A 22,769-nucleotide genomic window follows, 5' to 3' on the forward strand; every position below is an offset into this window, starting at 1 on the left:
GTCAGTAATCTTGCAAGTTCTGTGCATGCAGAAAGAAAACAATAAACGAAACTAAACACATAGACTGCAAAAAGGTCTGTATAGATGTGTAAATCTATGCAATACTGATAGCCCTAAACCTAGTAGCTGGCAACAGCATGTAATCTGATAAAATAGGTCTGATTTTCAGCTGGTGAAAACTGGCATGGTTCCATTTTTGTCAATTAAAGCACTGTAAATTACACTAAAAGATAATCTTCTCTTTTTTATTAGTTGTCTGAAATTTTTGTTCCAAGTGAATGATCCTACCTCATCTCCACCCTTTAAATTACATCTGGTCAGGAGAGACTCTATAAGTGAGCTCAGAAATGAAGAGAAATGTTTATAAGGAGAGTTCAGTGCCTGTAGAAAATATACATGACAATTAGGAAGTTAAGCAAAAAGTCAAAGGCAGAATATAAACTAAGTCAAAGATCTGTACGAGCTGGTAAAGTATCTATCCTACATTTGAAGAGAAGAAGTTGTTAAACTGACCACCACTGACCTGCAGGTGTAAATGTACAACTTGCATGAAGGTGCATGCCTGCAGATGCAATCACAAGCAATAAGACTGTGCAATAGAAACAGCAAGCAAAAGCCTGACAAATAAATGCCAAGACACTTGACCAGGCCCAAGATGGATCATGTGTTCCTCACACTACTGTTAAATGTCCCCTGAAAAGTCCCTGAGCTTTATGAACAGATCAGGACTGTTTCCTGTTCTTCCGGTCCCACACACAAGGAAAGTAGGGCTGCTACACTGCCCCCTCTCCTTCCCACAGCTCTCCATCAAAAAGAGAGTAGCAGTATCTCCTTCATCCCAACAAGGTGGCATCTGTGAGAGTCCTCTCCCTGTCCCAGTGTGCTTCCCCACATCTAAACCAAGTAATCTGGAAATATATTTGGCCCTCCAAAAGTTCAGTGCTTCCCAGTGTGTTTACAGCAGCTGCACAGCTCCAGCAATGACAGGGCACACCAATATTGATGCACACTCCAACCAGCCCTCTTTTTAACTTTCCCTGTGTTTTTAGTGAGACTTACTCCTACTGTAGAAGAAGCACGCTCCAGAGGAATCAGGCAGTCTCATAGATGAATTTCTCTTAAGTTACTCAAAGAATAGAACATATCTCAGTCAACACGCTGGAAAAGTCTTCCTAGAGAGGTGATTGATGTCCCATGCCTGTCAGTGTTCAAAAGGCATTTGGATAATGCCTTCATTTATATGCTTTAACTTTTGGTCAGCCTTTAAGAAGTCAGGTAGTAGAACTACATGATCTTTGAGGGTCCCTTCCTACAGAACTATTCTATTCTATTCTATTCTATTCTATTCTATTCTATTCTATTCTATTCTATTCTATTCTTCAGCTGAATGGCAGAGTCATTGCATCATTTAGGGATTTTCTAATTCTTGGGAATTAGCCATAAAATATCCCTTGAAAATCTAAATTGCTAAGAATTGGCCTTAATAATACTTACCAGTGAGTAGCATAAAGCACTGCCAAGAGCAGCAAAATAACAGGGCTACACAGGTGTGGGAGAAGAACACAAAGAACCAGAACACTGCCCTGTTATCTAACCTCTCCAGAGGATCAGCCAGAGCAGTGATAATGCATGCTTATATTGAGCCAGCAGATTAATTTCACTTTAAAAAAAATAAAAATTAAAAAAAAAAAATGCATTTCCAGCTTTCCTGAAGCAACCTTGCAGGATGGCAGAAGCTGTTTCTGCACAGCTGACAACCAGATAGGTGTACACATTTAGGAGGAGAGCATTTTGGCTACACGTGATCCTTCACACAAATTTGCACTGCTTTACTCAAGCACTTCTCCTTACTCCAAATTTTGTGGAGGCAGATGGGAGACCATATCAGAGGTTTCAAACCTGTTTCAGTGTGTAATATGGTGACAGCCACTGGAAATTTGTCTGTGCAAAAGCAAAGGATTTTATAACTGGAATTGCTTTGTCAGCAGAGCTGGGATCTGTCACAACCCAGTTCTCATGGATTAACAGACCCTGGACAGAGGAGGCTTAATACTTGGTTGGAGGTTTACCAGGCAGCCTGTGGCAAGGGCTACTCTTGTACGTATCAAGCTGCTGCAGCTGTGTCAGACAGAGCTGGTCTGGCAGAGACTTTTGACAGCACACAGCCACCTCACTCTAGCATCCTTCATTACAACACAAGTGCTGACCTCACTGCACCACCTAGGATGGGATACTGTTATTACTCTAATACTTTTTGTCTCTTTGAAGTTGCAAGTATCACAGTCATGGCATGACCTTGTGGTTTAAGCCTGCATCTGGCTTTCACTCAGCAGGAAAAATGATGTGCAGACAGCACCACTCTAACAATAAATCAGATCCCATTTGGGTATGCCTTCCAGCATTTCCCAATCTCAAGTGAAGCATGTTTCACTGTCACAGGAGAGAGAAAGCCAAGCTGTGCTCCGGCTTGGCAAAATTATTTACTTGCTGGCAATCTGCTATGTGTTTTACAAGAGGTCTGAGCAGATTAGCAGAACTCTCCCTTTGGCCTTAAAAATCTGTGTCTCTATGACAACAGTAATGCTTCAGCATGATTCAGGAATCTACATTGCAACACTGAAGCATGCCTTGTCAGTAGCACTCTCCTAGTAACCACATCACTTGTGTGGGAGAAGTGAACAAGCCCAGAGAAGCCTGAAAAGACCAAGTTGGGGGAAAGTGGGAGATTTATTTAGTCAGTTACAGAATAGAAAATGACAATTTCATTTTGACTCCATTGTCTTTATGGCTGTCTTTGGTTCATATAAAAACAGACATAATACTAAATATACGTAATGCTTACATGAAAGAGCAAAAAGCTCACAGTGGTATTGCAGTCAATCAATAAAATATTTCACTTAAACCTCTAGATGGTTTATTGCAAGAAGAAACAACAACTGTGTTCATACCTAAACATTCATTATCACCTCTGTTGGCACAGAGAGGTCTGACAGGATGAGATTTGAACAGATTTATCACAGCTCCCTGCTTGAGACAAGACTGCATTGATCCAGAGTATGATTGCATTTGAACTACCAAGGATGTAAGAACCTACACCTCAAACAAAAAGGTCTATTTTTATTAGAGATGAAAAACCTGTCTTAAATCCAAGCTTTCCCAGAGAGCTTTACCTGCCTGCAGGCAACAGATACCTAGTAATATTTTCATGCCTGACAATAAAAATTCACTGATGAATATGAGTGTGCTGGTACCTGAGGCAGCGGGAACTTTGAGATGGATCCACTGGTGTCTTCTCCCTAAAGTATCAAGAAAAAAAAAAAAAAAAAAAGATCTGGTCTCATCCTGCTTCTTCTCACCAGGCATATCATATCACTCCCAGAAAAGGCATGATTTCCCCTTCCCAAGGGGCTCTGCTTGAGCCAGAGGGCAGCAGCTGGGACAGAGCAGGTGCTCTCCTCCAGCCTGCCCAGCCTCATCTTTGTGCTGGTGAAAGTCAGTGGAAAACTGTTTGTTTTTTTTTTTGTTTGTTTGTTTGTTTTTGTTTGTTTGTTTGTTTGTTTTCATGGATTCCTAGGATCTAACAGGTGCATTTGGTTTGCCATCATTTACTCTGCACCTTGCTCTCAGCCCTTGGTCCTCAGGCACCCATGAGTGTTATGGAGGATTTGGTTGCTCAGAGTATGCTAAAAAACAAGTCACAAGTCTCCTTCTCAATTAACAACAAAGCTGGAAGGAAACTCATCTCTATGCCTTTTCCAAAACATTCAATCTTTCTGACATTTGTAATGAGGGCAACTCCCATTCCCCACAGAAACTTAGGTTCTGTCACATCCATAAATGAAGAGCTCCTCTTGTTCACTCACTTGTTGTCAGACTCCCCCTGAATGAGATGTGTCAGCCACAACCCCATGTCCCAGCATGTGCCACTTCCCACAGGCCCTGCCAGCCCTACAGGAAAAAAAAAAATAAATAAAAAATAATAATAACAAAAAAAATAACAACTCATTTTCTCCTCTTTGACTGGTCTCTGTTTATTACAGCATAGAGCTGAGAATGAGAGCACTCATCTGCTTCTGGCCAATACCTTTAGCTGCTCTAAAATACCAAGCCATCCTAAAATTAAGTTCAAATAGTGTAATATGAGAGACAGAGAATGTACTATGGTGTACAAAGAGTGAGACATCTTTCCAGAAACTCAGGCCAATCAAGCAGTGGCATATTTTTAAGATTAAGTTTCTGAATGCAAAAGCCAGAAAAGTTTCTACCCACTCATCTTTCTAAGAACTGTCTCTAAAGTCACTTAGCCCATCAATATCACTGCAAATCTGGCATTTTTAGAAACTGGAGCAAAGGCTATCATCGAGTTTTGCATGCTAAAATTGAGTCAAAATTTGGTTTGTTTGGGTTTGTTAGTTTGGGGTTTTTGTTTGTTTTATTTGTTTTATTTATTTTGGAAGAAATGTAATCTAAGTACAGAGGACTCCTGGGACCAGTTACCAAAAGAAAATAAACCATGTATGCAAGAGCAAGAGGAAATCTAAATTCAAAGATGTCATGCTGGAAGATAGGAGCCAAGTCCCTCTGTCTGCCGTACATATTTAGAGCTCTGGGACCTTGCTCCTTCATCCAAGCACAAGCCCCTCTCCCCAAATGCTGCAGGAGAGACAGGAATGCCAAATTACACATGAAGCACACTACTCTGAGATAGGTGTGTCCAGCAAAGAATAAAACTTGATACTTGCTTGGGTACTTGCTTACACTGTTCCAGAGTAAGGAGAAAAAAAATCAATTGGATGAATCAAACCATTCACGTCTTTTAGATTTTCTCAGATTAAACTTAAATCTAGTGTGCATTTGAAGTTAGATGCAAGTGCCACACAGAAGGATATGCCATTTCACAACCATTAGAAAATCATTGCCAGTAAGCACTGACACTTCCAAGTGTTCAGACTTCTACATTTACTTAGTCAGACCTGAAGTACTATTTTAACAGACTCACCACCTCAGCTACATGCATGAACATGCTCTTTTTTCTGGTCGGTACGGAGTACAATTTTACAGAAACTTCACTTTTATGCCGAAGCTGGCTTAAGGAGTTGCAATTACTTTTTCTCTCTTCATTTATTTGATACAAATGTTTGTGAAGCTTAACTAGATACCTGAATCAGTGACAACAATACAGATGAAAAATACCACCCACCCCAATGGCAAAGTATTTATATGTACATTGAACACATGAGCACATTGTTGACTTTTCCTGTCAGTGAATTATCTAGGAACAAGTGCACTTACTAGCTGTCCCCCCACATCTTCTACCTTTGTCTAGCAGCAGCTCCCCAGCCCCTCTGAGAGGAAGTAGGTGCTAGCAACAACTTTCCCAAAGCCCACACAGACTGAGATACCTTTATTCGCTTCTCTCCCACCTCCTTTTACACCAAGAAAGGTGAGGAACTCATCTTAAAAGCCTCATCTTAAAACCTCATCTTAAAAGCAGCTCCCAAGAAAAGGAGCTTGAAGTCCTGGTGGCTGTTGCAGGGTGTTCCATAACTGAAGTAGATATTCTTGCTACACCAGATCACCCTCTGCCTCATCAGATTGGAAGTAATAGAGCTACTAATAAACTGAATTATTTATAGTGCTGACAGGTCAGTTGCTTGAATGGCTTTTCTGCACATGCTCAAGAGCAGCTCTTCATGTTTTGCTGAGACCTAAGGCCGTAGGGAAAAATAGAAAAAAAGCAACAAGGAAGTGGAACAGTTAATAATTGATACAGAATTCAAATTGTCTCAATATAATCAGGATAACAGAAAACAGACCTAAGAGAGAGCTAAAACTGGTCAGTTGGTGCTTAGAAGTGGGTTTACAGCAGTTACACAATACATACAGCCTCAAGGAAGGCAGCACAAAAAATATGCTAAATATGAAATACAGGAAAGGTGAAACAAAAGAAGAGAGTTACAATTGAACAAAATCTGGCCATTTATTAAATCTTTCAAACATTAATCTCCCCAGTTTTGATGTGCGCATTTTAAAATTAAAATTGACATAATTAATTTTGTGACAACCTTCTGCAAGCAAAAATAGTGGGAGGATAGGTTCTGACTTGCTAATTGGGCACATGTTACAGAAATCACTCTTGCAGGCATTTGTAGGAGCAATCTTACTAAGTGGGCAATTTTGCCAGCCTCTCTCTGGCTTAATCTGCCTGCTATAAGGGATAGAAAGATGTTTGCGTTTCATCCCATTCACAGCAGTAACCTTTGTGCATGTGTGCCTCCATCAGCTTACATATAATCCATGCTGCTTTTGCACCCACATTGCTTTCTGCTACATAACATGCACAAAATGCCACATTTCACAAGGGTTTTGTCATGGTTCAAATGCCATATTCAAGCAACTAGCTCCCACAAACCCTTGCAAAAGAACAGTTAAACATATTTTATCACAGCATGCTCATAAACCAAGGAAGATAGTGTATAGGAAACATCCCTGCAAAAGTTGCAAGGAATTCAGCATGCTTGTGCTGCTGGTATTGCCCAGTGGAACAACAAATTGACCACTCCCTGGGGAAGAACACGTTTAGCAACTCAAAACACTGTAATCATCTCTAAATACATTTAGATAACATGTCCTGAGTCCCTCTGTATATCCTTTGCAGGACACACAGGCTGAGCTTGTATCTCTGTCCGTTCACTGCTGAACAATTGCCCATGGAGGCCCTGCACATACACAGCAATTTGTAGATATGCATTATTTTCTAACATAGCTGAAATGCTGTCCTTCAAAGTTGCATAGAATGTACTGGCAACAAAACAGGAGTGGCTTTAAAGTTACAGCATGAGCACCCACAGCATTAAACACCAGTGGAGACAGAAAGCCCAGCACAGTGAAGAACTTGTGGAGCTGACCAAGTTGTTGCTGTTTTATTTTTTTTATTATTTTTTTTTCCAGAAATTCTGAGAGGCAGATTCACAAATACTTTGTTGATATTGATACTGAACACAAATGGGATTTTGTATTGTTTATTCACACAAACAATTATTTTGTTGTTTTTGGTTTTGTTGTTGCATTGTTTTGGCTCAGTTTCAGTCATTGCTTACCCTTCATAACTTAAGTCAAAATAATCCTTTCTTCACAGTACACTAGCATTAAGCAATGGAGACTGCTCTGTTCACACACTTTGGAAAGATTTCTTTCCCTAGAGGGTTAGAAACTAGTCATTTCACTTTCACCGTGCATCTGTACACTGCACGCAAATTTAGAAGTTACTAGGGTGCTGACAGTGTAGTTTAGATATTTTTCCATTTTTATTTTCAAAAGGATGGATAGCTATACAGATCCATAGATTTTGGTAGCAAACACTTGACACCCAGTACTTGCATGAGCACATGAAATTAGCCAAGCTAGTCACCTACCCAGTGTATCTGAAGCCCTCTTCTGTTGCACACTGAGTCAATTACAGTGAGTGTTCTGCACATTTCTGCCCCTTCTTAGCAGCCTCAGAGCCACTGATGGGACCAGGCTGTCCCCCAGTGACCAGAGAGAGCCAAGATGGGGTCACTTTTCAAAAACAGGGTCTCATTTAGAGGAGGGATGGATTTCTCAGGAAACAGCTGTGCTTGTACACGAGTCTGTATTTCTGTAGTCAGAGAAGCAGCAAAAATAATCTCCAAACCCAGTCATATCACATCTTATGCAGAGCTGGCATATTGTGCTTTGAGATAACACAGTTGTGCTAGGATATTACAGCCCTAAAGTACGGTTTATGAATTTATTTGTCCTCTGCCAAGGTGTGAATTGCTTCATAAAATAAAACCCAGCACAAATTGGGAGATTCTGGTACTCATGGATTCACTTCAATTCATGAGAATGAATTCTTTCCCCAAATGCATCTGAGTTTACAGATGTAATAAATCTCAAGAAATTCTCTGTTCAGTGCCAGTACAGTCTGTCTTGATCTTCACCTATGGCTCCTTGACACTGCAATAATACAAATAAGCAAAACACAGTGCTTCAAGTCGCTATGCTGAAAGACTGCTTACCCAACCTGGAGGAGCATGAGCACAAAGTAGTTAATTACTAATTGGGCCATACTTTCATGTACCAGACCTCCACTCATCAGGAACCAAATTGCAGAACTGAAAGTGTAACTGAGTCCATCAGATAAAATTCTTAAAGATTCCTCCATTAGTTTTCTGCTACCACTTCTAACAGCTTTAGCTGATGCAGATTCATCTTCTGCATAAATGTCAAGTAACAAACATGGCATGCAAAAGTAGACTGCTCAAAGAAACATTGCTCATTACGAGCAAACCACCATGTGTGGGAAACTTCAGGAAGAAAACATTAAGCATTTCAGTTTTGTTTGAAGAGCTCATTCATGGTTATATTATTTTTCATTGAATTCATGTTTTCTGGTGATTGGCAGCCTACGATTCATCCATACAAATAGCAGCACTACGTTTTCCCAATCATAAATCCAATCTCCCTGGCTACACCGGGAGCACATTTCTGTAACTCAGTCTTGTGAATATCTGTTAACACCAAAGTGCAAGGCTGTTTTGTACAATAAAAAAACTGCCCATTAGCTTGTAGGTGGATTGGAGCTAAGCAAAATTCATTTCATACAAGACACTGGATGCCAGGATCAGGTCTGCTTATCCATAGTGCTGATGGCCAGGGAAAACAGAAAGGCTGCACAATTATTCTAAGTATAGATACAGGTTAATGAAGCAGCACCTAAAGGCTGTTGAATTGTTACCCAGCATACCTATTCCCACTGGTGGGATGCAATTTTTGCTAATACCATCAATGACTAAGTTTTAACTCAGAATATATGGCTAATCTCTTCAGCAATCTTTCTCTATTCTTATTCATTTGTATTCTGTAAGTGCCTCTGAACAGTAAATTACCTATGGAGAGCTCTTCCTGAGAAAACACACAGTTATTTAACATATTACCATTTCTAATCCAAACCACACAGAGCATGACAGCCTTATTTGAATTCACATTTAGGGTCAAAGCAACAGAATCCTTAATTCAAATATTTCACACACTGTGGGCTGGAATTTGTATCAACAAGATTAAGCACACAAAAAATTATCCACTGTCCTTTGATTACTAGACCTTGGACCTTCCCTCTCTATGGAAAGCTTGCCCCTCTGTCATCACCCCCTATTAGTCTACTAACGAGTATGTGCCTCCACAAAAAAAAATGCAGATACCAAACAGATTTTGTATACAACCCACCTAAAAGAGAGTCTGCTCCTCTACTTACAATCATCAGATGAAGCCACTCACCTCCTGTACTCTCCTCCTGAATCCAGTCTGCTGTCCAGACTTATCAAGCTAGTAAGACCTAACATTTCTCTACATAACCCTGTCTTCTTTGGCTTACTATTCTTTTTTTTTTTTTTTTTTTTTTTTTAAATTTATTTGTTTATTTATTTAGGTGAAATGAATATAACACATCAGTAAAGTATGCTATATTCCTTCTGCACTTCGAGTCTCCCTACAAAATAAAGATGGATTAGTTTTGTATCATAATCTATTGATGAAAAGTAGCGTATACTTTGTGCGTATTTTCTTAGCAGTAGCAGAATTTTGTTATCCTGTACTATAAATTTGCTATTTTTCTACCAATCATTGCTAGCACAAATTCAGTCTCTGCAACACAGGAAGTCCCAGAAATGCTGGTAACCTGCACTTGTTAGCCCTGCTGTGAACTGCAATATGTGCCATGGTGTTTGAAATGATGCAGACTTATCTTCATGCTTTAGTGGAGGTACATTTCCTTAGAAGAAGACAATGTCATATATGCTTCATAAGCAATGGGATTAATTTCTGTAGAAGACCAGAATTCAGTCTGAAATTTCTTTTCTTTTTTCCTGTTACAACCATAAATCTATTTAACAAGAACACATCCAGGTGTACTTTTCCTTAACTTTTGTTTCTTTGTAGGACTTTCTTACTCCATACTTGTCAATACAGATTTAGTATTTACCTATGGTTACAAAGGTAAAGTAGATGCATGAAAAAGTTTTAAAACAACTGTCAAATCAATCTACATTTCGTTTCATAGTCTTGTAGCAACATCACAAAGAACAGCAGAGTGTTTTTCAGGCCAGGCTTTTTCCCCAGTGAAGTATCAATTCAGTAGTGTGCAACAGTTTTCCCGAGATATGCATGCAGAAAAAGTATAATACATGCAAAAAGTATAACACACGTGCATTTTATATTTTTTTCATTAAAAAATATTTCATTTTCAAAAGTCAAAATAGCTGGAATTTTTATTTGAAACTAATTTTATTTAGGAAAGTTACTTTTTACTCATTTTTAATTTTTGCTGAAGGAAAATTTTCATGTAGCTCAACGTTACTTTAGTTTTTTGTATAGTTGTTCGTGAACTGAAAATTCAGCATCTTAGATAGACAGAACACCGAGCAAGACCACTAGGATTACTTCACTCTCACAGTTTATCTAAAAAAAAAACAAGTTCACTGGCCTAGTACTTGCCTCAGTATTTACCTCTCTAAAAAAAATTAAGCAACTGAATTATGTAATTAAAATTTTTAAAAGGTTTTCACTTCCACATCCAGGGGGCAAAAAATATTGCACAGAAATATAAGGTGTACTTGCATGAACCATGCAGTGTCTTGATTCATATAAAGTCAGAGGCTCTGCTGCCTTCAGCAAGCACAGGTTTTGGCCTGACACAATGGAGAACAAAACAGATGGACCTGGACTTCAAATGGTTTCTTCACAGAGCACAACAGCTGTACCTAAATTTGGGAGAATCTGCCTGGCAACAAAATGGGAGCACTTAGAAGTAGATCTTAATTAGTCAAATGAAATAAGTGCTCAAGGGCAAGATGTGTTTACAATACAAGCAGACAAAACTATGTACCATGCAATATTGACTGAACTAAATTAATTGAATGCTAAACAGCTGGACCTCTGTTGCTAATGTTTATATAATATGCTTATATATATTATTGTTCTCTTTTTAACTTTGTCAAGCAACTCAAGTCAGAAAAAAACTTCCAGGATTATAGCTCAGACTGGCATAGCTATGCATTGCATAGCTGTTCCAGATGAGAAAGAAAGAAAGGGTAGCAAAGTAAGGGATGAAAAGAGTGATTTGCATTAGAAAAAATCTCTACACTAAATTAGCTCCTGACAACACCAAAAGCAGTTTACCTTCATCTGGTTATCATGATGGAGTGGAAGCCTTTTGAAATCACACAAGAGGTGAAGGACTGCAACACTGGGTTCTTAGGAGAGGTCATTCTCTCTCAACACATTGATGTCACCTGTCAAGAGTCAGGAGCTTCCAGTTGGTACTGCCAGGATTGGAGTCAAACCAATTTGTGGTGGCATTTTGATGATCCCAAATATGTGTGTTTTTTTTTTTCCTTCTCATCAAACCAGGGAGGGTTAAAGGGTAAAATATAAACAGTAAACAGTAAGAGAAAAAAAAAAAAAAAGAAAAAAATAAAAATAAAAAAAAATAAATTAGCCTCACCAAAAGGGGTCAGGAGCTTTGGTTCAACTTTTTGCAGACTGAGATGTAGCTGGTATCTTGTTTAAGTGTCCATTTCAAAGGAGAAGAAGAAAGGAAGAAGGTGAAAGCTCAAAACAGATTCAGGAAAAAGGCATCACAGAAAGAAATCAAGGGGAAAAGGCTGGAATTTCTGACACCTAACATGAGAAAGAAACAAACTCTTTCTTCTGAGTGCCACACTCACAGGGCTATTGTGTTACCAGCAGAAGTCCATCTGGATGGAGGGCAAGAGGAGTTCATCTCTGCATGACTAGCTTCAGCCTTTATCGATTGCTGTCTAGCCTTCAGACAAGAACACTAAGAATTAAGAAGTTTGCTGGTTTCAGCCTCACAGCAGAATAGGATTTAGGCCAGGAAGCAAGAAACACAGAAGCAGATAAACAAACAGGTTATCAGCATAACTACCAGAGTCACTAAAGCTCCATTTCAAAAGACCACACTTTGGATTTAGATTATAAACTGAGAAACTGGCTAAAAATATGTAGAAACTGATGTGTGAAGGCTATACTTACCAGGACTGATTTGTAAATAGTAGTTAGGCATCTTTGCAATTACACAAATATCCCATCTGCACAAGTAGACACTGCTCAGTTGTTAACTGGTCAGGAGCACTTATTGCATGCTTGCTTCATTTAAGAAGTTTGAAGAGCAATAACATTGCTGCTAGTTTTGAGACAAGTCATCAAAATGCCTCAAACCCAAAGTTATATCTCTGTCACTGAAGTCAGAAATAGTATCAATATGTTTAAAAACTGACAGATTTTTATTTTGTGAATAACATTATAACTTCTGAACAAGCATAAACTTTTGACATCACATCACCTTCTGCAAAGAGTTCTGCAGTTTATCTGCATATTACATTTCCCTTTAGTTCTTTCAAACCAACCACTAGGCAATGCCATTTATTGCCTTCTTGATCTGGAAGTGTAAGAGATTGTGAATAATCATTCAAGTTCATCATGCTAATTTGTGATCTCATAAACTGTTGTCATAACATTCCCTCAGTCCCTTCATATATCAGGCTGATGAATCATGCCCAAGCCAGTTTTGCCTTCAGTGGAAGCAAGTCTGTCCTTAATCATCTCAGTGGCCCTTCTTTGCAGCCAATTTAGTACACCTATTTTGGAGAAAGAAAACTATGTGTAATAGTCAAGATATATCACAGCATGGATTGGAAAGCATATGAAAGTTTAAAGAATTTTGCTTATTTTTTCCTAATAATTCCTTCATTTGCTTGTTTATTGCTAATAAGAATTAAATTCTTACTAGTGAACAGGAAAAAATAAAATAAAATAAAAATACCAGTATGCCTTGTAAGAGGTACTTTTGCACACAAAAGCCATACTAATATGATATAGATATAGCATAGATAATAGATAAAGTATATTATAGTGTTTTTGTGATTGCGAACAGTATTATCTTCATTTTAGACTCAGTAGGTCCTCTGACATCACTGACATAATCCAGGAGACAAATAAACTGGTAAGGCATTTTTAGTACAAGTCTCACTACTCATATGACTCTTTCACAAACCTTCAAGAGGCTCTGAAATGTTTCCATTTATTGAGACTACAGTAATACCGAGAAGTCCTGCTGTGTTAGCCATTAAAGAGATATTAAGCAAAAACAAACACTTCCTCTCCCAAAGGACTTCCAACCTCATATCAGGTCTCAATGGCAAATGAGATGTAAAAACTTAAAGGAGCAAAACAAGATAACAAGGAAAAATAAACTGGTACTAAAGGTGTTTGCAAAGTAAGGCAAGGTTATAATTCACTCCCTGAACTAGATTAGAATGCTGCAAGAGTGACTTTGTGCAGTAATAACATTTATTTTCTTGCTTCTAATGGATAGGAAATGATGTCTCCAACTGGGATAGAACAGATTCCCCCATATGTTAGATTTATTTTTATTTGAGAAACCTTCTTAAATAACTGACAATTTGTTATACTGCAGCAATCTAACCAAGTATTCATTCGGGTCAGTATTGCTTAGGTTAAATTCTGACTCATATCCCACATTACAATCTGCCATCTGACTATAGAAAGTAAAAGGCTGCTTTCCTTTGGGTCAGCCTGTATTCCTCACTGAAAATAAATAAAGAAATAAAGAAATAAGTCATTTATAGATATAAACCCACGCTAACACAGTGACAGGGAACCATTTCTAGCAATTTTACCACTTTAATGTTAACTGTTCCAATCAGATGTTTGGCTTTATGGTGCCCCAGTCCCACACTGGACTTCAGCTGAAACCATCAATTTACCACTGTATATTTACCACTGTATGGATCACCTCTGTGGTGTGCAGAAAAAAAAAAAAAAAAATGTTTCATCATCATAAATGCTGTCAGAAGAATAGTAACTATATGAAACAAGAAAAATGATGCTGTAAAAACACATTTAGCAACCACATTCAACTTGATTTCAACTTGATGTCGTTAGGAAAGAGATGAGCCAGTAGAAAAAGGTCGAGCTCCAGCCCCATGTCCTTAAGTGTGGTTGAATGGTTTAGGGCGCACAGACTAGAAATACTCTTTTGAAATGCCCTATTTAGACTCAGATCTCTAAGGAAGAGATCCTTTTGCTTGGTGTTTGGAGCTGCCTACCATGAAGAAGCACAGAAAAAAAGGGGCTCCATTTGTACATCTCTGTGGAATAGGTCCTAGGAATGGAACCGTGACTTTGTTTGTGAAGTAAATGTAAAATGAATCTTTATTTATCCCAGAGGTATTTCATATCGCAAGAAAAAATGCAGTGGAAAATAAAGTAGCCTGGTGACATTAACATCTAATACACTATTAACCTCTGCGATATCACATTTCTAAAGCATATTTTCTGTGAACAGCAAGATTTACATGTATACATAACCAGTTCTTGCCATGTTTGAATCCAGTTAGATTCTAGACCTGTGGCACTTCTGCTTAAGTGTTTTCCCTTCAGCTTTCAGCTGCGGGTCCAGGAGCAAACAAAATGAAGTGTTGCCAGATCAAGGACTGTATTACCATTCCTAGACATTATTTTCTAGGAAGCAGAAGTTTAATGTCTGGAACTGAGCAATAAAACACATTTTAATGGTTTTAAAGGTGGGAAAGAATCTAGGGAGCAAACAAAGGCTTACACATATCAAATAAGCTTTATTAATAATAATAATAAAAAAAAATCTTGGCAATCACGTAGCAATTTTGCGAGGGAGGGAGCAGGACCAAGGTAGCGCTCCGCGGTGCGTGGGCGCCCCCGCGTGGGAATCCGGCCCCCAAATCTCTGCAAGGACTGCCAAAGAAATCCTGAGTGTGCTGTGCTATCTGTTCAACACCACAGGCAGTGTTCCTGCTAGATTACTCGTCTAAAAGCAGAGTTAAGAAACGTGAATGCTCCTGGATAAAAACCATCATCAGCTCTTTCTCGTTATCAGGATATCTCTGCACTGGCTGAGGAAAAGGCAGAATTGGGGCAAAATTGGAGGGAGGGGTGTGGAACAGGCCACAGCTGATGGCACGAAGAAGCAAGCTCATCATTATCTTCCACACCCTGAAGCAGAACCCCTGATTCTCACATCTGAACCTTCCCCTGGTTCACTTTGCATCAAGCACTCACGAAAATTTTGGGTAGTGCCCGCACTTTTCTTCTTTCTAGTACCAGCCCCTAAAAACAAAGCGATAACTGCAACAGCTACCTCACATAGCAGATGTCTGTGTGGTACCAAGCCGACAGATAATCAATATGCTCTCAGTATGAGATAACAGCTTACGATTTCTTCTATTGTGTTGCATCTTTCTAAAAAAAAAAAGGAATATTCAAGAGATTTTTATCATACATTTTTTCAAGATTTTTTTTACACTAAAATTAAGTTAAAATTTTCCTGACTTTATAAACAGACAACACATTTTCTGCTTCAGCCCTTTGGTATCACACCACACATGTGGCTAATGTTGGCCCCATGTCTGTGTGCCACGCCTTTAAAGCAGTTACTGAAGCCCCACCACCAAGCAGCTGTCTCGACCTTTTTCAATGAGAAGCTCCTGGGCTTCTACCTGAAAGCAATGAAAACCAGCCAGGCAGAGCACCCTGCGTGACACCCCTGAGATGGGTTATTTCAAATCAATTGGTATAAGTAATGGGAAGCACAGAAGTTTAAGCAAACAGCAATGATCCATATTACACAGGTTAGTACGGTTTCAGCAGCAATTCAGACAGTTAGCAAACCATGGCACAGTTCACAAATAAGATGTGAACACTTGACCTTGTTCAATCCGTCACTGCATGTTTGCATCAAAAGATATCCGTTCAATAACTGCAGAATTTCTAAGTGGTCTCTCAAGCCCAGTGGCATGCTTTGAGAGCTTCTCCGACTGCCCCCAGGGGACCTGCAGATCCATTTTGCATGTGGTCAGCCTTCCTGAGATGAGCCTATTACCAAGCACTATCATAGGAACAGACATCTCAAGTCTAATTTCCCTAGCTAGAAAATTCATCATCAGTGCGTATAGAATGAAAATTCCTAGCTCTGCAGAGGCTTCTGATGCTGTGGTTTGTTCAGTGGCAAAACCATTGTCCAGTTTTCCAAAGCTTTGAGTTCAAACTCATGTTTCTATTTGATCTGTGTTACATGATTTAAACCTGTGATTTAACTCTCACGCCTGGAGGAAAAGTCTAAAATTGGATGAGACGTTTGCTCTTTCAGTGGGCATCTGGAGAAAGTAGTAAAATGCAATAAACTGGAAGCAGTTTAAGCATTAGTTCAAAAATAACATCAACTGTGAGATTTTGAAATTCAACCACTTTTGAGCTTAATTAAAAATGTATTTGAAAATGCTAACAATAATGTTTACATTCCCAATGGTAAAATGGCAGATTAATTTTTAATTATGTGAAAAATAATTAGCATCACTATTAAAAGAAAGAAGAAAAAACACACTAGTTTTAAAGTAGATAGGAAATATTTCTATGATAAGAAGATAAATAAAATATCAATAGATCCGTAAGAAGATCAATAACAGTGTGGTCTAAATAAAATATAAAACACTATGAATATCAAAGGGGTAACTACAGCTCAGCCAGACGGTGTCAGATTGTAGTACAGGCTCCTGAATTCTTCTGGAATCCTCTTTGCTTCTGCTGGATCCAAACTCTGTATTTTGTCACAGGCTGCACAGGAAATCAAAAACAAAGCTGTGCACAGAGCCTGATTTTACTGCCAGAGCTCCTCCTTACCAGTTTAAAAGTTTCCCTAATGTTATCAGTCTATTAGTTAACTGAACAACTCAAGCCTGAACTAAAAACAGTATTATTATAGCTACCTAAAAATTGATCTTTAATCTTAAATTCTGCCCTTATTTTCTCTTTTCTTACTTTCTGCACTAAGAAGCTTCCCCTGGGCACAGAGAAGTGGAAGTGGCTTCTCTATAGCAGAAATTTCACTCAACAGCATTCAAGAGCAGCTCCTTCCACTTTAACAGCAACTATTTAAGCTAAGTAATGAAACAAAAAGAAAAATCAATAGCCAAACTGTACCTCTGTTTCAGATGGATACACAACCGATGATATTGAATTTTATTGGAATGGAGGAGAGTCTGCGGTAACCGGAGTTAGTAACATTGAGCTCCCACAATTTTCTATTGTTGATTACAAGATGGTATCAAAGAGAGTGGAGTTTACAACAGGTAAGCAGCAGCTAGTTTAAAAAGCTCCCCCACAACCCCAGAGATATCAATCTCTAACTTTTCTTAGGCATTAGTCATTGTATGCCTTCTTTCTTTCAGGAGCATATCCTCGGTTATCACTTAGCTTCCGGCTCAAGAGAAATATTGGCTACTTCATTTTGCAGACCTATATGCCTTCCACATTGATCACAATTCTGTCATGGGTATCTTTTTGGATCAATTATGATGCCTCTGCAGCCAGAGTTGCTCTAGGTAACTTATTTTCAAAATCACTCCGATATATGGATACTTCCTGTCTTTGAACACAGTAGTGCCAATTCCATGCAGCTGATTTCAGAAGCATTAACTCTGATCTGATGCTGTGCCTCACAGGGTCTTTACTGTCAGGAAGGCAGGCAGATGTCACCTTGCCTATGTCTGATGTTTGGCTCTGCAGTTAGCTTGGGAACCTGACTGACTTCCAGTTGCTGTAGTGGTCTTTGGACCAGGCCAAAAGCAGTTTGCTTCCAAACTGAAGCATAACATTCTAATTCAAATATCTAAGGTTATCTATGCTGTGCTGCATCAACATTTCACTGATGTTAAAAAGAGTTGACTTCAGCTGGATGTGTGGTTTGAATGAATATACAAGGTCCTATGGACAATGGTGAAAATTTACACAAAATAATCCTGTTTTACACATATGGTTGCTTATTTCCCATACCATGTTCTTTCCTACAACTTACCATAAGAACCAAGACCTTCTGCCACTGACTGTGCTTTAAGGCAGATACCCTCTTCAAATTATGTAATTTTTTCTCACCACTATTTTGACTCACCACTCTGTAAATTCAACTCATTGCGCCTGTGCACAGTGTTATCTAGATACATTAATGGCCTGTGATTAGATTAAAAATAATTTCATCCAGCTAAAAGCAACAAAAACAAAAAAGACAGAGATAGCTAACACAGCGAGGTAGAAATGTTTTATTCAGAGCACCCTTTTAACAGGAAAAGGTCTTTGGCACAAGAATATCACCTTCTCTTCACCAAAGACCATTATTTTATCACAAATTTTTCCTTTCTATTTTACATTTTCAGTCAAAAGTTCCCCAGGAACTTTTTCTGGTTCCAAATTATCCTGGGTCCCCAGGACAAGCTACTCTATGGGTCAAGCAGGGCTACTGCTGTAAATGAAGTGTTCCAGAAGTATTTAGGACCTGATCACATAACTAAGCCATCAGCATCAGAACTGCGTAGTAGGAGAACAATGCTGTTATCTTCAATGCTCTTATCTTCTTGTCTTTTTATTCAACGTCCACCTCTCTTGCAGGGATCACAACTGTGCTGACCATGACCACCATCAGCACCCACCTCAGGGAGACTTTGCCAAAGATTCCCTATGTCAAGGCAATAGATATTTACCTGATGGGATGCTTTGTGTTTGTGTTTCTGGCCTTACTGGAGTATGCCTTTGTAAATTATATATTCTTTGGGAAAGGACCCCAACGTCAAAAAAAGACAGCAGAAAGGACAGGACATGCTACAGGCGAGAAGAGCAGACTGGAAACAACTAGCGTCCAGGTAAAATATTCAAACTAACTTTTCAAACATTATTTCTGCTGTAACAATGTTGATGAATATGATGATCGAGAGAAATACAGTTTGAACACATATGCAAAAATCATTTAAGATTGTCTATAGAAAAAATATGTTTTAAGGAGATTACAGAAACAGTTTTTTCAGTCTTCAACTCAAAACAGAGTAGGAAACTACAGAATATGCAAATGGCTATTGAGAAGAATGTTGCCTTCAGGGGGCAGTGGCGACCTGGTTCAGGAACGGCACGGCGACCAACCCCAGGCCGCTCGGTCCATCGGCTCACAGACACCAATGTGGTGGATGGCAAATGGCGTTTATTGTCGAGTCACATGGCATTATATACCCGAGACCCATAGCGTCACTTCCGCTTGCTTACATCACAGACCACACGCTGCTGTCCATCAAGGGACGGGCTCCACCTTTCCATACAGCACGACATCTTCCGGCCGCCAGACCCTAACTACCCACATTTCCCCCCTCCCTATGCACAACCAAATTAGCTAAAATATAACAATCTTAAGATGTAGACATCATAACTTAAATAAAAAACATAAAGCACAATAACCAGGAGAAAACTAGGAGGTAACTGGTAACCCTGAGTAAATACACTCTTAAAGTAGTTGTTGGTGTTCTACCAACATAATGTTAACTTTCTCTAACCAACTTTTAACAAACAACACAAGCTTATTTAGTATACAAGGTCCAAAGATAAGATCATACAAAGGCATCACAGCCCCCCACCCACAGAGGCCGCTTCGCTGTCGTCTGGGTTCTGCCAGTGTGGAACTCTCAGGCTTAGACAGGACGCTTGATGACTTATTGTCTTCTCTTGTCACCGGGGTATACAGGTTACAGGGGTGTCCGATGATCCATTCCTGTGAACAGAAACTCAGTTTTCATTAGTTTTATTCTGAGTCACGGTCGGGTCACTGCACTGAACTGGCGCCAGTGCCCGATCCACTGTGATCTGGCAGATAGTAGGCGAGTTGATCATTCCTTGAGGCAGCATTTTCCACTGGAAGTTGGGGCGTTGGCTGTTTGGAGCTTCTCTGTCTGCACAAGTTGCCATAACTTCATGGGCCCACAGGCCCTGGGCTTGCGCCTGGGGGTTGATCACTGTTGGGTCCACACCCATTAGCCGCTGCACGCTAGAGCCATATAGTGGCTGATCTGCCCCAGTAACTTGGGCCAGTTGTCTCATACAGTTGTCCTCCCGTTCTTGTTTAAAAGTGATCATCCCCCCCCCCCCCCCCCATCAAAGATCAGTATACAAGTTTGTTTTATATCAAACGGGAGCATATTGTCTCCCCTGAAAACACCATCTATGAGGGTGGAGACCATTGCAGAATGAAGCCCTTTATCTGCAATGGCTTTAACAACCGCTTGTACATCCTTAGGGTTTATTGGTGAGTGAACCCTCTGCCCCCCATCTGTCACCCAGACTGGGAATGCTAGCATGGCCAAAAGAGCCCAGACGGCACACGCAATCAATTTTCCTCCAATCCGAGAGAGGAATTTCTCCCCCTCGCAGTGCTGCTTTATTTCGGATGGGGATATTTTTGCTATGTGTCCCCATTTCCTCCTCCGAATTTGAATCTGTATCTGATCCGGAGTCGGAGTTCGGCTGCCTGCTCACCTCCGAGTTCCAGTACCCTCCCATCGAGTTCGGGCCCCGCCCACTAGCCTTGCGGGGGGGCCGCTCCCTGCTCCGGCCCCGCCCCCCAGCCCTTTGGGCGGGCCGCTCGCTCCCTCGTGGCTCGCCCCGCCTTCTCTGCGAGGTGTTTGCCTCACCAGAGCGTTTTTTCAGATGGCCGTTCCGATCGGCTCTCTGCCCCTCTCTCGCGCTTCTACCTACTCCCCAGTTGTCCCCACAGCCGTTCTCTTTCCCCCATTTCCACCTGTTAGTAAAACCTAGCACTTCATCCCCGTTCCCGCCGGAGGTTTCTTCACCTGACTCTTCGTCTTCTAGTTCGGCGCCGTACTGGGGCGCACATGGCGGTGGTATCTCCCAGATTTCCTCAGACTCTGGTTCCCCACCAGCACCCCTGGCTTCCTCAGCTGAGCCACCCCATAGCTTCCACAACTCTGATACGACCTTCACAAGGGTTTCCATCTTCCTTGTTGGTCCGGGAGCGTCCTCCCCGCCGGGCTGGTCCCGCCACTCCGGCCGCCGTTCACCCGAATCCAGGAGTTTTCCCGGGTTTCGGCACCACTTGTTGCCTTCAGGGGGCAGTGGCGACCTGGTTCAGGAACGGCACGGCGACCAACCCCAGGCCGCTCGGTCCATCGGCTCACAGACACCAATGTGGTGGATGGCAAATGGCGTTTATTGTCGAGTCACATGGCATTATATACCCGAGACCCATAGCGTCACTTCCGCTTGCTTACATCACAGACCACACGCTGCTGTCCATCAAGGGACGGGCTCCACCTTTCCATACAGCACGACATCTTCCGGCCGCCAGACCCTAACTACCCACAGAAGAAGCATTTATTTGTAGCACAGAACAAATTAAAGGGGTACAAGGAAGTTAAACATTTACCATTTCAACTGTAAAGTTGGACTTTTCTATACAAGTTGGTACAGAATAAATATTTAATATAAAGTTTCCTTTTATACACAGAAACCACACCAAAAATAGAAAGCAAAGACAGATTCTGTTGCTACAGTGAGTTTTGAATGAAACCCACCCCACTGAATTTTCAGAAATTATCAGTGGAAAATACATTGTAATGAGCCCAAAGAATTTTTGCTGCTTTTTTATTTTCATACAATATATTCCATCCAAGTATCTGGATGGATCTTATCCAGGCTACCTCTTAAAATTCTGGTCTGTTGTGGCCTGAAGTGGTAACTTTTGGACAAAAATGTATTTGAGCTCTCTGTTCAGCTTGAAGAAAAAGACTGACATATAAAACCCTTAACAGGTAAGCCATTAACTTGATGGATGGTTGCAATTTCACATACATGCCAGGAAGTGCATTTCCAAAACTGTGGTGTTTTGTTAGTTTTTGTTAGAGTTCTGTGTCCAACTAAATGTCTTGTGTTCCAGCAGCCTCACCACTGCTGTGCATCATGCTCTCAGTCCCAGTCAACTCATGAGCCCATTAAAAGTCCTTACCTGCATTTGCCTCCTGTCCCAATACATAGGAGATGCTTTATTACAGTGAATGCACAATTTCAGCTTGGACTTGCAGCAATCTCTGAGGTCCCACAAAGTATTGTCCTCCACAAAGCAGAGGAGATATGGATTGTTGTCCCCATTTTGGATTGCTGTGTGTAGATACTGTCTGATTCTGCGGAAAATAAGGAAGGAAAAAAAAATCCACATACTGGGACCAGTTACTTCCACAGCTTTTGGGCTAATCCAGCCTCAGTGAAAAAGCACAACAGGGGTTCATGATGAAGACAGAAGCCTTGGCTATATGGGCCCCAGTGCACTCACCAGAGTCAGGATAAAAGAGCCGGAGTGCAGGTAAGCTCTTTTTCCTACATATTTGGCTAGTTTGATTGAATATCAAAAAGATCTAGCTCATATAAAAGAGCTTTGTCTAAATGTTATGTTGGTGAAGATTACCCAAAGAACAATAAGCAGAATGGGATGGAATAGATTTATGAACACACTTGAGCTTTTCAGAGCACAGCAACAGCATTTTTCAGACAGCAAATGTAAAGAACACCTATTTTATATGAGGATTTGTAAGTGTTCACACTTTAGATTGAAATTACATTTTGATACTGAGAACTTTTAAAGTGAGTAGAATGCTTTCTGTCTGTACAGTGCAGGTTTGTGATTTTAGATATATGTATACACATATATATAGACATGCATATACATATAGAGACAGCTGAACAGAGATATCAATGAAGTTAGTTATCTCACTGGAGACACATCAGTGTGTGACCTTGTGAGCATTCATTTTACTCAGTGTGGAAATGATGATGTCCAACAGCAGTATATT

General features: G+C 40.2%; 1 protein-coding gene across 3 annotated transcripts in view; it reads left to right on the forward strand.

The window, feature by feature from the left end:
• Positions 1 to 22,769, forward strand: part of GABRB1 (gamma-aminobutyric acid type A receptor subunit beta1) — a gene marked incomplete at its 5' end in the record, with an annotated part of 131,256 nt that overhangs the window by 102,592 nt on the left and 5,895 nt on the right. For all 3 annotated transcript variants that reach the window (XM_084519045.1, XM_084519044.1, XM_084519046.1), the window contains 3 exons: positions 17,088 to 17,225; positions 17,325 to 17,477; positions 18,538 to 18,788. In XM_084519045.1, coding sequence (XP_084375171.1) covers positions 17,088 to 17,225; positions 17,325 to 17,477; positions 18,538 to 18,788 — 542 coding nt within the window. The remainder of the gene's footprint in view (positions 1 to 17,087; positions 17,226 to 17,324; positions 17,478 to 18,537; positions 18,789 to 22,769) is intronic.

This window comes from Aythya ferina (assembly GCF_964211825.1).
Source record: "Aythya ferina genome assembly, chromosome: 4".
Classification (NCBI taxonomy): Eukaryota; Metazoa; Chordata; class Aves; order Anseriformes; family Anatidae; genus Aythya; species Aythya ferina.